The 14,673-nt window shown below is 32.7% G+C and overlaps 2 protein-coding genes across 6 annotated transcripts; one reads left to right on the forward strand and one right to left on the reverse strand.

The window, feature by feature from the left end:
- Positions 1-93: 93 nt before the first annotated feature.
- Dhpr (dihydropteridine reductase) lies at positions 94-3,346 on the reverse strand. Of its 2 annotated transcripts, none has more exons than XM_076386195.1 (5): positions 3,136-3,346; positions 1,072-1,155; positions 757-1,003; positions 488-680; positions 94-413 (listed from the first exon to the last, which is right to left on the reverse strand). In XM_076386195.1, the coding sequence occupies exons 2-5, from the start codon at positions 1,135-1,137 to the stop codon at positions 314-316; spliced, it is 606 nt and encodes a 201-aa protein (XP_076242310.1). In that variant the 5' UTR covers positions 1,138-1,155; positions 3,136-3,346; the 3' UTR covers positions 94-313. The 2 variants fall into 2 exon arrangements, with proteins under 2 accessions (XP_076242310.1, XP_076242309.1); XM_076386194.1 differs by lacking the exon at positions 3,136-3,346 and adding an exon at positions 2,118-2,245.
- On the forward strand, positions 2,914-14,570 carry LOC143184157 (E3 ubiquitin-protein ligase KCMF1). 4 transcript variants are annotated; one of them, XM_076386193.1, is made up of 9 exons: positions 2,914-3,127; positions 4,609-4,776; positions 4,866-5,005; positions 5,087-5,283; positions 5,785-5,980; positions 6,097-6,305; positions 6,682-7,129; positions 7,188-7,233; positions 8,242-8,329. In XM_076386193.1, exons 1-8 carry the CDS (start codon positions 3,112-3,114, stop codon positions 7,194-7,196), a joined length of 1,383 nt encoding a protein of 460 aa, XP_076242308.1. In that variant the 5' UTR covers positions 2,914-3,111; the 3' UTR covers positions 7,197-7,233; positions 8,242-8,329. The 4 variants fall into 4 exon arrangements, with proteins under 4 accessions (XP_076242308.1, XP_076242304.1, XP_076242305.1 ...); XM_076386189.1 differs by lacking the exon at positions 7,188-7,233 and having other exon boundaries at positions 8,242-14,570; XM_076386190.1 differs by lacking the exon at positions 7,188-7,233 and having other exon boundaries at positions 5,803-5,980; positions 8,242-14,570.
- The last annotated feature ends 103 nt before the right edge of the window (positions 14,571-14,673 follow it).

Consider the following 14,673-nt stretch of genomic DNA (forward strand, 5'->3'; position numbering starts at 1 on the left):
ATAAAAAACAATATAAAAATCGTTAAAATTGCTTCGAAAATAATTTCTTCTGGTTATATACTTTCACAGTGGCAGATTTACGATAGCGCAATAAATAGTTTAAAAAATTTATGTAAATATTTAAAGACATGAACATAAGTATTCTTTCATATTTACACCATCGAATATCTGTCATGGACACATAACGTAAAACATAGACCCAAATGTAGATAATATTGAGTTAGTGGTTTACATTAAAGACTAAACATATATAAGTATATAGGTCATGGAAGCACCCAAAGATTCTTGTTCCCAAAATTTAGGTTTCCCCTTTTTAAACAGTAATTAATTCCGTTTTATTATCCTTGGTTATCAATTGTAAGAGACTCCCAGTGGCGGGTCGATCTTGATTTTGTGACCATTTCCAAAATAGGCTATAGAATCAAATTCAGAGAATTAATAAAGAGTAAATTAGGCATTAAAGAAAAAGAAGAAAAATTATATTTACTCTGCTACAAATTCAAGAGGAGTCCAGGAGGAAGTATCAGCATTTGGCATCCACTTTCTGTTCATAGGTGTGTCTAGAGTGACAGGTAAAATAGCAGATACCAGAGAATTCTTTGGGAGACCGCTTCCTTTAGCTGCTAAAGATTTTGTAAGTTGATGAACAGCAGCCTTTGCCATTCCATAGCCAATCATCCCTGTTTCAATGAAAGAATGTATTTAGTTATACAATAAGGAAAAAATAATCTATAAGCACTGAATTAATTTTATTACCTGGTGTTTCTGCTAATGCTGCCTTAGCACCAGTCAAAGACAAAAATCCACCTTCCTTCAAATGATGTGCTGCAATAGTAGCAGCAATAGCTGAACTCCATACACTCTGTTTCCACATGAGATCACTGTTTTTTATGAAATCTTTGTGGGCTGCATTTCCTCCAGCCCATCCACCAGCTACACAGATCACTCCATCTAATTTATCCTCATTTAAGATATTTGAAATTTGTTTGAGAATATCTACTTCCTATATGATAGACAGAGAGATAGATATAACATTGTTATTTATTTAGAAAGAATAAAATATAATATTACCTGCTCTTGCCAATTGTTCTCAGATTTTACAATTACATTTGCATCAGCTTGCTCATTTGGTTTCATATCAATGGATCCAACCCACTAGAAGTAAAGAATATATTTTTACAACAATTCTTTTTGAATTTATGAAATACTGACATAACTGTTTCACTATAATTGATTTTCAATATGTATGTATAATAGAAAACATACAGTTAACACATACAATAAGATTGTGACAATATTTCAAAGTTTTAATATTTAGCTTAAGATTCAGTTATATGTAACAATGTGAAAGGATCTTAGATCAATAGTTATGACCTTGGTGTAATTTTCCTATACATTTTCAGACTAAGAAGGAATTATTATATCCCTATATTCAGTATGTGGATGTACAATGTAATTATTTAACTATTGAAATTCATGTATAATATATTTTATAACATATATATTTTAATACTTAAAGTTATTAAAATATTAATGCATTTTTAACAATGTACAAATTAATAACACTGATGAAATAAATATCGTGAATAGATATTATAATTACAGTAAACACATGGAATCTTTATTATATTATACTTCGTAATATTCAAAATAGAGCGCAAAATATTTATGAGCCATTCGAACGATACGATTTAACCGCGAAAACAAGATATATAGATTAATATCTTATATGGATTAAATTATACTGTATTTTTAATAAGAGATCCAAAATATTTAATAAATTTGGCGTGTCATCGGCAGAAGAACGTATTTTATTCATTTTTTACCGATAAATCATTGCGCAATGAAACCTAATTATCTGTGTACTTTCACTTCTTATTTGGAATTACCGATGAATACAAGAAATCTACAATTCGCAAATGGAACAGTATTCTACTAGTTATATTTCATTAAACAATTAACTGTTAAACATTTATAAATTGAATGTTTTCAAAGTTAAATATTGAGGAAAAAAATCGAAACTTCTCCTGGACAAGCGGTAAAGATGATGTTTTTAATAGAGAGGCTGATGCTCAAGTTTTTCATTGACACTGCAAATTATTGTCTCGTTTGCTTACCCAATTTTTCGATTTAAATTTCGAAACACAAGCGGAGCCTAAAGCACCCTTGCCACCATATACAAAAACACGTCCGACTACCGTCGCCATTGTCGGATAAATGAAACAACTTCGCGAAGTAGGTTTCGTTTGCGATTATACACGGAAGAGTACGAAGTTGTACGAGAATCTCTCGGAAAAGTTCGTAACAGAACTGCCAGATTGCCAAATTTCGGCACAAACTATGAAAATAGATTGTCAATTGAATGGTTCGTATTACTTAAGCGAAAAATACACGTTTTTTAAAGGCAATTTAAATGTTAAAGACGAATAAAAAATCCCGATCATAACTCTTTAAAATATTTGATATTCAAGTTTAATTCAGTTGTGAACAAAATATAATCATTATCAAAGCTTTATAAAAATTTCTAGCAAAATTTTTTAGAAAGTTTACAGTTAAAACTAAAGAAGCAGTAGAAATACAGATTTTCGTCTCGTAGAATATTAAAAAAGTACTTAAAAAAAGAAAGAAGGAAAGGAGGTAATTCTATCGTAAGAGTAATTAATTAAAGCTATGATCTGTTGTTTAAACTAATGATTTAGCTATAATCTTTATTGAATAAAGCACGTATATTCCTTTTTCATTGGAAGATAGAATTTACAATGTAAACGACGTTGACTGCAACATGTTCACAAACGATTGTCACTCGTAATATTTGAATTTCCCGCTGATGTTTGTGAAAGAGGTGGCAACGCCGCAATGACAGAGACCCTGCCCGCAACGTTCTCCGGGAGCGTAGGTCTAGTGTGACGTCACGGTAGCCTAGTTGGGTTAGGTTTTGCGCTGGAAATTCTAACGAAAAATTTTTTGTTTGACGATTAATGTTTTTCCCATCGTGTCTGCTGCACGGGGAGACGTGAAGTGGTAACGCAGTGGCGAGCAGTAATCGCATTTCTTAAACCGTTCGATTGCGAGACCCCGCGCTATCGGCGTATATGAGATTTTAAACGGAAAATGAGTCGACATGAAGGTACGTACGTGTGTGCTGCTCCCGAGTCAGCGAGTCAACCTTCGAATTCACGTTTACTAAATTTGTTACGCATTGATGGCGGAATTTTTGGATCATGAAGAATTCGGATGTGCGCGTAGAAAGTCTGTCCAGGTTCGTCGTCGAGGTTACGAAATTTGCAATACATGATATTTTTCGCAAGACATTTCTAGCGAGAGAGCCCTGTACCAAAGGGTCTAATGTCAGAGGCCAGATGGCAGCACATATAAAAAAATTACTCCAATTTCTGTGGATTTGTAATGTTCTTTGGCGATTATCGCTGAATTTTTTTTTGCAATGTCATTCATTTTTGGCGGAAGAAATATTTATTGATCAGTCGTCAGAACGTTATGCCAGCTGACTGCTTTGAAATTGCTTTTTTTTTGCTTAGCTCCCTTCCCTTACTGGTTAAGTTAGACCTGTAAAACATATTGGAACACGTTCCTTTTATTCTCTGTCCTTGTCTTAGTCTCTTTGTTGAGGCCTTTTTCAAGTTTAAATTTGTACTTTTTTATGTGATATGAGATTGTTTGATATTTCAAGGATGACATAGTTTCAGCATCAAACAATGGAATCTATTATATTTTTTAATTTTAAATGTCAGTATGATATTTATAGATTTGAGAATATTTACAGCTCAATGTATAAATAATATTGCTCGGTTTTTTCCATTCTACTTACGTTTGTACATGTTACATAATTGAAATTACAAATGTCGTATTAAGATTTAGAAATATTATTGCAGATTGTATTGATTTAGGTATATTGATCATTATGATAAATATTGCAAGGTAGCAAGAATATTCTCCTTTTGTTGTATTTCCCAAATAGAGTGTTTCAATTATACATGTATCTTTAAATGGTATTTTCTTTACAGATATGTAGGTACATATGTTTTATATAATAATTTAACTCAAACTAATAGAAAATAATAAAGATATGTTTAAAAGTAAACAATATTATGTCGCAAATAATATATCATTGATAAAAAGATTTATTTTTGCTTAGTAATAACAAGATTGAAACATTAAACAGTTCAATGTTAAACTACATCTTATTTATATATTTATTTGAAAGTAACTATACGATATATCTATAATTATTTTTGTTATTTATACAACAATTATTATTAATTATTGTAGAATTATATATGCACTTAGTATTGTAATTAAATAAAAATAATTTTTGTTACAAAAACTATGTACTTGTAAAGCTAGGTACTTTTTACAGATTAAGTTCAGGCATATTACATACATATATAGTGTATATGCAACAAACATTTAAGTATCTTTTCTCAGAACAGTCATATTGCTTTTAATGTGTTCAATATGTAGTATTATTTTTTTCTATGATTTTCATTAACTATGTACAAAAATGTTATTTTTAAAACATATTACTTAATTCACTTTTATTATTTTTAATATAAGTTATGAATATTTAAGCAATGATCATATTGATTTCAGGGGTAAGCTGTGACTCCTGCTTAAAGGGGAATTTTCGGGGTCGCAGATACAAGTGCCTCGTGTGCTACGATTATGATTTGTGTGCCAGATGTTACGAAGGAGGTGCCAGTACTACACGTCACCTCGTTGATCATCCTATGCAGTGTATACTTACTAGATCTGACTGTGGTAAGTCAATTATCAAATTTTTTCTATGGTAATCATTTAGAATATTGTACAACTGCAGTGATTAATTTTCTAAATTTAATATTTAATAGAATTATATTATGGTGGTGAAGGAGTAAGTATAGAACAGCCACAGTCTTTAACTTGTCCTTACTGTGCAAGAATGGGTTTTACTGAGGCTACAATACAAGAACATGTTGCTACAGAACATCTAGACACTTCTTTTGAAGTTGTATGTATAATGAAATATTTCATGAATACAAATATTTGCATATAAACTTGGTTTTAAAGAAAATTTATAATACTTCTATAGGTTTGTCCAGCATGTGCATCTGTCCCAGGAGGGGATCCTAACCCTTTGACTGACGATTTTGCCGGTCATTTCAGTTTGGAGCATCGTAGTGGACCAAGAGACCTGATTTCTTTTCTAGATGAACCCACTGCAAGTAGACATAATAGTCGACGAATACCACACACATCTAGAGGAATTAGTGGAACACGACCTCGCAGGTATATGTCTATTAATATAGATATCAGTTTAAGTACATGTAAAAAAAAACACTACAGTATATCTTGCCAGTAGAGTACTGTATGTTTAAACGTATATAAGGACAATTATTTTTATCAAGATAATTTTAACAAATTAATGTTAGATGTACTTTCATACTATCTTAACAATGTATCTGCAAAAAGTTTTATTAACATTAATTGCCCTGTATCATGAAAGAATTGATTTGCTGAACATGAATTTTTGATCAGTATCTTTGACTGCATATATTTTTCATTAAATATACAACTTTTCACTTGTATTATAATTTTTAATATTATGCTTCAGCAGTCTTTTGTTGTCATTTATGAAAACTTAATGTTTAGATATAATAATACATGCATTTGAAAGTACCAAATATATACTTTACTGAAGAGTATATTTTGAAGAAAGGATTTCAGCTTCAGTTCATAACCATCATCTCATCTTAGATAATGTTCATTGGCGTGTCATTGGACCTGCAGGTCCAATATGCATTTCAGTTCATCCGGGGGATTGAGTCCAAGTAGTCGAGATGGAATGGATCCAATTACAGAATTACTTTCTCAATTATCTGGTGCTCGTAGAGGTGGTGGAGGAGGAACTGGTCAGAGTTCATCAACACCATCGCATTTACAACAATTGCAAATGCAGCTACAGTTGGAGCGACAACAAGTTAGAGTATGTTCAATTTCAGACATCCAAAAAATGTTGTCTAATATTTCTACCATTACACAAAGTATTTACTTGAGTTTAATTAAATCAAAATGCATAATGTAAGAGGAATGTGGTTTTAGGTTGCTAGGCAACAATTGGAACGGTTACCCAGGAGGCAGACTCAGGTTATTGGTTCTGTAAGTGGCGGTACTAGTGGAAGTGGTCATTCTACTACTATGACCAGTGTAGTAGCAAATAGTACGAGTAGTAACAATAATACAACCAATGTGGCTAACCCGTCCGGTGCATCATCTACCAGTTCACAGAGCTATATGTTTCTGTTACCAAGGTATGTTATCCATTCTTATTATTACAATTACAATGATTAAAAAATATACATTTTGCCCCATATTGTACTGCCAAAATGTATACTTATTAGAAGTAACTGACAGTTGTGTGTGTCTTTCATATATCCTACATAACACATGTATATGTATTTGTATACTGATTCCTTGTCTGAACGTACAAAATTGCATATCATGGTCAGCATACTGGTTGCCAAAAGCTATACTTCAGAACGATCTTATTGAGACACTGCTTAGTATTTATCTTTGTCTTATGGAAAGATAGCTATCTTTGAATTTTAAATTTATTTTAAGCATAATTTTTGTAAGTGAAAGACTGTTTGATATAATTATGCATTAAATATTTCTTTCTTTTTATAGATGCATTACGAGTACTCTGTCTGATTCACAATTACAAAACATTGAACGTGAAAGTGCGAATAGGAGCCTGTTCACGCGCGAACTTATTCTCGGAACCCTTTCTCAAACATTGCCAGAATTGCAGTCGGAGATACAGCAGCAATCTACGGGGCAAACACCGGTGTCGAGTGCGAGTATCGCCACGACTAGTCCGGAAACACCAAACGCTAACACTTCCACAGTTTCTACAAAGAAATTAAATTTAAATCAAGAGGCGAAGAGGGATCAAATGACGAGTAAACCTGTAACACAAACGTCAACACAACAAACGCACACCGTTCAGGCTGCTGCCGGTGGTGTGGGTACAGGTCCACAGAGTCAAGGATCACCTCCAAATTCGAATAACCACGCCTCACAAAATACACCTATTGTTCAAACACTGATGCACAATGTATTACCTCCATCATTGGTAAGTATCTATAAACTGTTAAAGTATTGTTCTCATTTGGAGTAATATAATGTTACAGCCGCAATGAACACTATCACAGAAAACAAGAAAAAGAGAATGAAAAGGTAAAAGCTAAGGTGAACCTTGTTCTGCATTGGTGTGTTAACCTACAAATAACTAATTTTGAGCAATCGAGCGTTTTACATTTTTCCTTAACTAACGTATATAACAGCAATTTTCTTCGCATACTTTGTAATATTATTCACTAAAATAGTTATTTAAATATAAGGATAGTTTACAAATAAAATATAACGTAACTTTAAAAAAAAATCAAAAAATGTAAGAAATTATTGCAAAATAGATATTATTCAATCATATAGTTTTGCATTGATGTGTTTACTCACAAATAATTAGCTTTAATTTAACTAAACTAACTTATTGTGGTAATTTTTTTAACATAATTACTAATATTGTTCGTGAAAATAATAATAGCTTAGATATAAGGATAGTAGGTTACAAACAAAGTATAACCTAGTTCGTTTAAAACACGAGAGTTAAGCATCTAATTATTATTAGATAGAATTTGAAAAAAGTAGCATACATGCATATATTATTAATATTTATTTATTTGAACTTGCTAGTAATACAAAGAGTAATAATAAAGAATTAAAGATTCTAATTACACTTAAAATTACACATAGAATATAAATGTAAAATAACAATTGTTTGATAAGTGAATTCGTAAAAATAATTTTAGGTTCCAAAAATTTTTATTCAAATATTTATTAGCAAAAATATCATTAATTATATTATATTTAATAATACTATATTCATAACTCGAAATTTGATATTTTGTGCGTTAATACACCAGTGCAGACCAGGTTCTAGATATTAAGTAATGAGATTTAGAAATATTTTTATGTATGTTAGGTGCATACAAATTTGCTTCTCTTGTGTAACCTGAATGAATGTACGAAACAAAGTTAGGTTTATTAATCTTTCATATTTTACTCCATCTGAGAATGTGTTAAACTCGTAATTTTGAAAAATGTGAGATTACTTAAAAGCAAAAGAGGATTTTAAGAAACAGTTTGGTTTTTGTAATTTCAGTTTGTAATTCCGTGTTACAACAGGTATTGCAGCATCCACTGCCGCCGCCAATTAGTAGAACTATCAGAGAACCGATAGCAACCCCGGCACCAGCGTACCTTAGAGGTGGAGTCGGTTCAGTTGGAGTCGGTCCTTCACGTAGGAAGCCGGTTAGGGCTGTAGATGGCAGAAACCAATCTACGGAACCACCGCCCCCACACTAACCCCTCCTTAGCCCGTACCCACCCACCCTGATTCCTCACAGGACCCTCTAGCACTAGTCCTAGCACTGTTTAGAACACCTCATCATTATTGTTATTATTATAATATTATATATTAATAATTATTCAAATGCCCTCCTCCTCACCCTCCCTATCTTTATCACTTTCCGAAACTCTAATCTCGCCACTTCTTTTCGTTGTTATATGTGACATGGAACAAGGGCAAGGGCTGATTCGCCGACACATGCAAATAATGTACATAACTCACTTCTTGCGGTCATTTTTCACTCTTCGTGTACACGCTCATTAATGAGTCTTGCCACGTTCTTCCGTATTCCGACTAAATCGTTATCGACCGAAGACAGAGACAAACAAGATAACAGCAAAGTAATATTTCTTTTTCGTAGTCAGTGGTAGATCGAATCGGGAAAAATGCTTAGAAATGTCTTGATTTCACGTTAAAAAGTCTTGAGAATGCAGAAACCCGATTTGTTAAAAAAATCGGGTACACCGTACCCGTTTTACGCACCAGCTTTCTACGCCAGTCTACAGCTGGAACAAATTTATTTGATCATTGTGTCTCTTTATCTTTATATGGAAAGATTTATGAATCTACTGTTGCCTGGGTTGGTCCGTTCGCATTTAAAAACTCTTAATTGTCGGACGAAGATTTTAAGGCTGTATCTGATTGAAAACTTTTCAAAGCTGAGATCTACATATTTTAAAGAAGCATGGAAATCATATGTATGTAGACATTTTGTTATATATGCAAGAAAAAGTCTGCTAAATAATTTTGGAGACTGCAGAACTAATCATTGTACAGATTAGGTTGGCGGGCCATCCTTTGGCGTGTTCAAAAATTAGTGTTAGAAAATGGAGGGATTAGACGGAACATTAATAAGCATTAATCGAAAATAAATAAATAAATCAATTTTTATCGTGCGAATCATATCTACTTAAAGTGTTTAATTAGGAATTTCATTTCTTTTTGTTAACGTTTTCGATTCTCGTATGTACATCGAGTATTACTATCTTAGAAAGAGTTCATATGTGCCTCCCTGTTCTTTAACCAAGTCGTTCCATTTTACTACGTGAAGGAGAAGAAATAAGGATTTATACACGTTTTTCGTTTTCCAGTTAGGAGCGTTACTAATTCAAGGCTTAATTAATTACTGCGTGTTGTACAAAAGAAAAATCGAGGAATACTTGTGTTCTGTTTTTTTCATAAACAAAACGAAATTTGTGATGTACAACACTGATTATTTTTATTTCGGAGAGATGTGATGTATCGGGAATATGTGCGTATAACGTACGTGAATGCATTCAGAATTCTATATAATTCTACTGAAAGTAGAAGTATACTCGAAAGTGCTTGTTGAAACAAGTAACGGTTATATTTTGATTACCTTCCCCGTCAGTTTTTTTTTTTTGTATATTGTAATTAATTTCCTTTCTGTCATCCTCTCACATACTTTCCTTATATTGCTTTACATTCATAGCTTTATTCATAACATATGGATAATACAACGAAATGAAATTATACACATAGATACATACATATAAACCAATGAACAAAATCATCTATAATTTGCAACGTGTGACTTTCCATTTGTTACATCTTTCTTTTCTTCTTTTTGAAATTGTCTAATTGTGCGTGCATTTTCTGGCCATTTCGATGGCGACCTTTCAAGAACAAATTAATTATGAATATTGAAAATAACTAAAAACGTTGAATAGATGAAGCGAATTCTTCCTTTTCTTATCCTTTTGGAACTTCTGCTTACTTTTTGCCTTTTCCCCTTTCTGAGTGTGTCATTCACATATTACAAACACCTTTTTGAAACACGTCTGTCCGCGCTCGCGTTTGTGATATGTGAATTAGCGACAGTGCATAAAATAAGTAAACCAAGAAAAAGTATATACTGATTGCCTTAACACAAAATGCCTGAGAAATGAAGGGAATACTACGACAGCTTTTGAAGAGATGTGTGTTTGAACTTGAGAAAACAAACCTTTTCATGTGGTACTCGGATGAATTAAAAAAAGCTTATGATTACTGTATACAAGTTTAAACTAAACAAATAAATGCGTGCATATTTGAAACGATAAAACGTGGTAATATCAAGATGATAAAGAATGATTTTGTTGTATGTCTTCGTCTTAGTTTATCGTTAAAACTTGAACGTAAACTCGCGACATAAAATAACAGAGAACGAAGCAAGACTCCGCGCGCATGTAATACGAAATCAATCGCGTCGATTTTTCCACTAAAGAAGGAATAAAAATAATAAATTTGCTTTGGTGTATATCGAACGAAAGGAATCTCTACGTACATAGTGAACAACTACTCGGTTTAATTTAGAACTTACGAGCTTTAATTTCCCTTGTTTCCACGTCACTCGAGAGTTGCAAATCTTCGACTTTTACACGCCTACTTTGCTATTAATACTATTTTATTATTGTTTTTATCGCTAATTATAAATTGTACTATAACGATGTAGCCAGGGGGGTCCCCGAAAAAATACATCTGAGAAGATGATTTTGAATGAACGATGCGACGCGCCTGTTCGAACGATCGAATGCTGTATTAATACTGTTATATTTTTATTGTTACTATTTTCTCCCACTTTAGTTTTGAAATTTCAGCATAACCGTTGACAGAACGGTTTTTTACATTGCCTATATTTATTCATTAAGAACGCGGAAGAGAATGCCTCGGAGTATCGTCGAGAGTATTATCCCGTGTTCTTTCCTAGTTTTGTTTCTTTTCTCCGTTTCTAACAACATTGTGCGTAATTCAGTACTCGTTTTCTTGAAAATTCTTAGATGTAGTGAAAATGAAAGAAAATTTGAAATCTCTCAGATAATTGTATCAAAAGTTTTCGAGAGAAATTAAAGGGTCTTTGGAAACAACCTCTGTCCGCTCTCTGTCGCCGTTGACGATCCTCCCGAATATCCTTTGCAGGAGGAAGAATCAAATCATCGAGTGAAAAAAATAAATTGTTCTCACGAACGAAGATAACAAGCGAAAAAGAAAAATATTTTTGCCTGTATAAAATGGTTATTTTTATCGAGTCATTTTAAAAAATGAAAATTTTCATGTGTCTTCAATAAACATCTCTAAACTCGACGAATAACACAAAAAGAAAAAAGAAATTTGACAACGAATTTCACAAAAAATTAGACTCATTCAATATAATGGATCTTTATCCACGGGTATGTTTTCTCGAAGTAAAGATGAAAAACAGAATGCGTACGACATTTTTCTATTGGACGAAGTGACTTCGAACGAACTGAAATTTCGATTTGTATTTAAACTATATTTTACCTATCATTGCCTATCGTATAAGTATAAATAAATAAATAAATGAATAAATAAATAAATAAATATGTATACATATACGTATATGTACGCAAGTAAAATCTTACATCTACTCACACGTGCAGAAATATAAATTGTATTCTGTTCGCATGTGTAGATGTGTATCGTTGCGTAATTATAATATATTCTACTCGTGAGTGTGCACACTTCCCAAAAATTGAATACGAACGATTGATAATAAAAAGAGAAGGATCAAGTGATTAGCAAAGCGGACTTAATCATAGAGTTAAAAGAAAAGATGAAATATGAAATTTAATTAAATCTTCAATAATTTTATAGTATACTGTGCTCTTATTATGATACATGATTTCTTATTATTCTAATCGACTATTAGCAAGTAATATTAGGGCTTATACGTAGTTAGTGGCTCCGAAACGCCAGGAAAGAGTCTGATTGTAATTTAATATTGCTATGATATAAGTCTAATGAAGGAGATGTGTCATTAACATTAAAAAACGTTGTACAATTAACAACATCCGACTCTAATAAAAATCGTTCTCGGGTCACTAAATACTTTATTGTTAAGAAATTGATTGAAAGAGAAATGATGAGAAAAGGGGAAAAATACAGAAAAAAATTGTAAACGTGAGAAAGGAAACTTCCTTTTCTTTTTTATTAAGAATATTTATTATACTATATTTTTCACAGTATTTTTGTACTGTGATATATAAACACGTACATATATGCACGATCAAGAACTATCGTGTTGCCTTCCTCACGTCAGAATTATCATTTTTCTTCAGAAATTTGGTAGTGAAAACGGAAAAAATACGACATGAAAATAATAAATAACAGAAAATAAATCAGAATTGTACGAAATTACGGTACTAAATATGTTCAATGGAGAAGCACATTCTAGATTTCCATGTCTATTGATTGACCTTGTCACAATCACGTGAGAACTTGTTAGTTTGGCTGAAGATCGCAGATAAAGGTCATGTCGTATTTTCCCTGATATGTCTCCCGTCAAGACCAAGATCAGCAGATAAGGAAAAAACAAAGCGTTAAGTTTCGAAACGTGTATCACTTAAATATTGTAAGCACCAATCAATATTTTCCATTGAAAGTCTGAAAAATTTCACTTGTAATCCTAGCCAAAGGAAAGAAGCGAGTGGTAAGTGGAGGAGAGCATGATAAAAAAATTTGTAGGAGCTAGCGAACCGCATATTATAATTGTATGTATCAACATTAGGAGGAAGAGTGGGTTGAAAAGGTAAATTGTTCATAGCCTTTTAACGTCTATGGATACGATTTTCCTTTTGTCTTTTCGTTGTACTCAATCAAGGGTGGTGTACGGGATAGGAGGGTAGAATCAAAAAAAAAAGTTGACGAGACGAAGGCTCCCCATAAATAAAGCTCTTTCTAGTTTGGCGAGTAAGTAAAGAAAAAAAATAAAGAAAAAGAATAAGAACGAGAAAGCGTGCGTGTATGTTTGTTCGAGAAAGAAAAACACACATACTTTTCCCTTTCACTTTAATATGATTTTCGCTTCGAAAAGTTTTCGACTGGAATGTATATCTTTAATTGCCTCGAAAGTGGAATTAAAGAGGAAAGAGAAGCTAGACATAGGAAATGCGTCTTTCAACACGGACATTGACCTACACATTGTAATTAGCATTACTGAATCCTAAGCGTGATTCATTGCTTTGAGTACAGAAACCAAATAATTGTACAGAGTGTTCTAGAACTAGCGGTACAAGCGGAAAGGGGGTGATTCTATATGAAAAAATGAGACGAAAATGTAGAATAAAAATTGTTGCTATCAGGCTTCGTTTTCCAGAAAATTGAGTTTGAATTTTCACCAAGTACAAGTGTACTGAACTACTACAGCATTATAGTTACAGCATTGTGTACCCTTCAAACATCCAAAACTGTACTTTTATACGCTTGCATCCGACCATAATTCAAACTCAATATTTCCAGAAATGAAATACGACATCAAAGAAGTTTATTCCATATTTCCGACTTATTTTTTCATGTAGAATCAACCCTTGTTTGTTTGTACCACAATTTTGGAACAGTCTGTTTATCACGATTAAAACAATTCATCAGTTTCATGTGTATATAAGCTTCGGCATGATGGTTTCACTTTCTTTGGATTCACGTGTGCAGAGCTTCATGTGCGTGAATCTTCGTAGGGCGGATCGGCAATAAATGTCCTAGTCGTGTTACACAAGGGTGATCTGTAAGCGATCGGTGTAGTGATTAGGTTCTGCACGATCGTTGTGCATTCACGAGATTATCTTAATTCAGCCTTGCTCATCGATACACACATTTAAAGATTGCCCTTTGTCGAATGAAGCGGATTGCCTCTCTGATCTCGGTGAAGCTGCTGATCAGAATCATAATAATGTGTATCAGCGCGAATACATGGACTTTGCTAACGATTTTTTTCTAGCCTGCTCGAGAATACGTACATACATAATAAAATTTACTCACGCGAGAGTCGTCGCGTATTTTTACCTGATTTCTAAGAATTGACTATCGGTGCAAAGTGTATGAGCGCAATGAGCGAGCGAGCGAGAGAGAGAGAGAGAGAGAAAAAGAACAATCGTGTGAACGAGAGAGACACTACGATGATAAATAATGTGTACTGTGTGTGGACAAGTTAAAACGGAAAGTGTTAAGACGAATATTATTATTAAAGTACTAATAGAGAATTAAAGTGAAATCTTATACATAATAATTACTGAAATGTAAATTGTGTTTGGTTGTATTTTATGTTATTCGCCTCTGATGCTGAATATAATGGAAATTCGATTAAGCTGTATCGTTCGTATTTACATTACAAAGTGGTATCCTATAGTATACGATACGGTTCAAAAGGAGATTATTCTTCTTAAGCATATCTTAATTCTATTTTATAATAGACT

The sequence above is a fragment of the Calliopsis andreniformis genome, chromosome 9 (assembly GCF_051401765.1).
Source record: "Calliopsis andreniformis isolate RMS-2024a chromosome 9, iyCalAndr_principal, whole genome shotgun sequence".
In the NCBI taxonomy this organism is placed as follows: Eukaryota; Metazoa; Arthropoda; class Insecta; order Hymenoptera; family Andrenidae; genus Calliopsis; species Calliopsis andreniformis.

What these genes read in the sequence shown, in the direction of transcription:
- Dhpr (XM_076386194.1), bottom strand. Translation starts at nt 2,207, where the DNA reads ATGGCGACGGTAGTCGGACGTGTTTTTGTATATGGTGGCAAGGGTGCT. An exon ending in AATTTAAATCGAAAAATTGG is followed by an intron (nt 1,156 to 2,117) that starts GTAAGCAAACGA and finishes CTTTACTTCTAG; the next exon opens with TGGGTTGGATCCATTGATAT. An exon ending in CCTCTTGAATTTGTAGCAGA is followed by an intron (nt 414 to 487) that starts GTAAATATAATT and finishes TTGATTCTATAG; the next exon opens with CCTATTTTGGAAATGGTCAC.
- LOC143184157 (XM_076386189.1), top strand. An exon ending in ACTTACTAGATCTGACTGTG is followed by an intron (nt 4,777 to 4,865) that starts GTAAGTCAATTA and finishes AATATTTAATAG; the next exon opens with AATTATATTATGGTGGTGAA. An exon ending in AGTGGAACACGACCTCGCAG is followed by an intron (nt 5,284 to 5,784) that starts GTATATGTCTAT and finishes TTGGACCTGCAG; the next exon opens with GTCCAATATGCATTTCAGTT.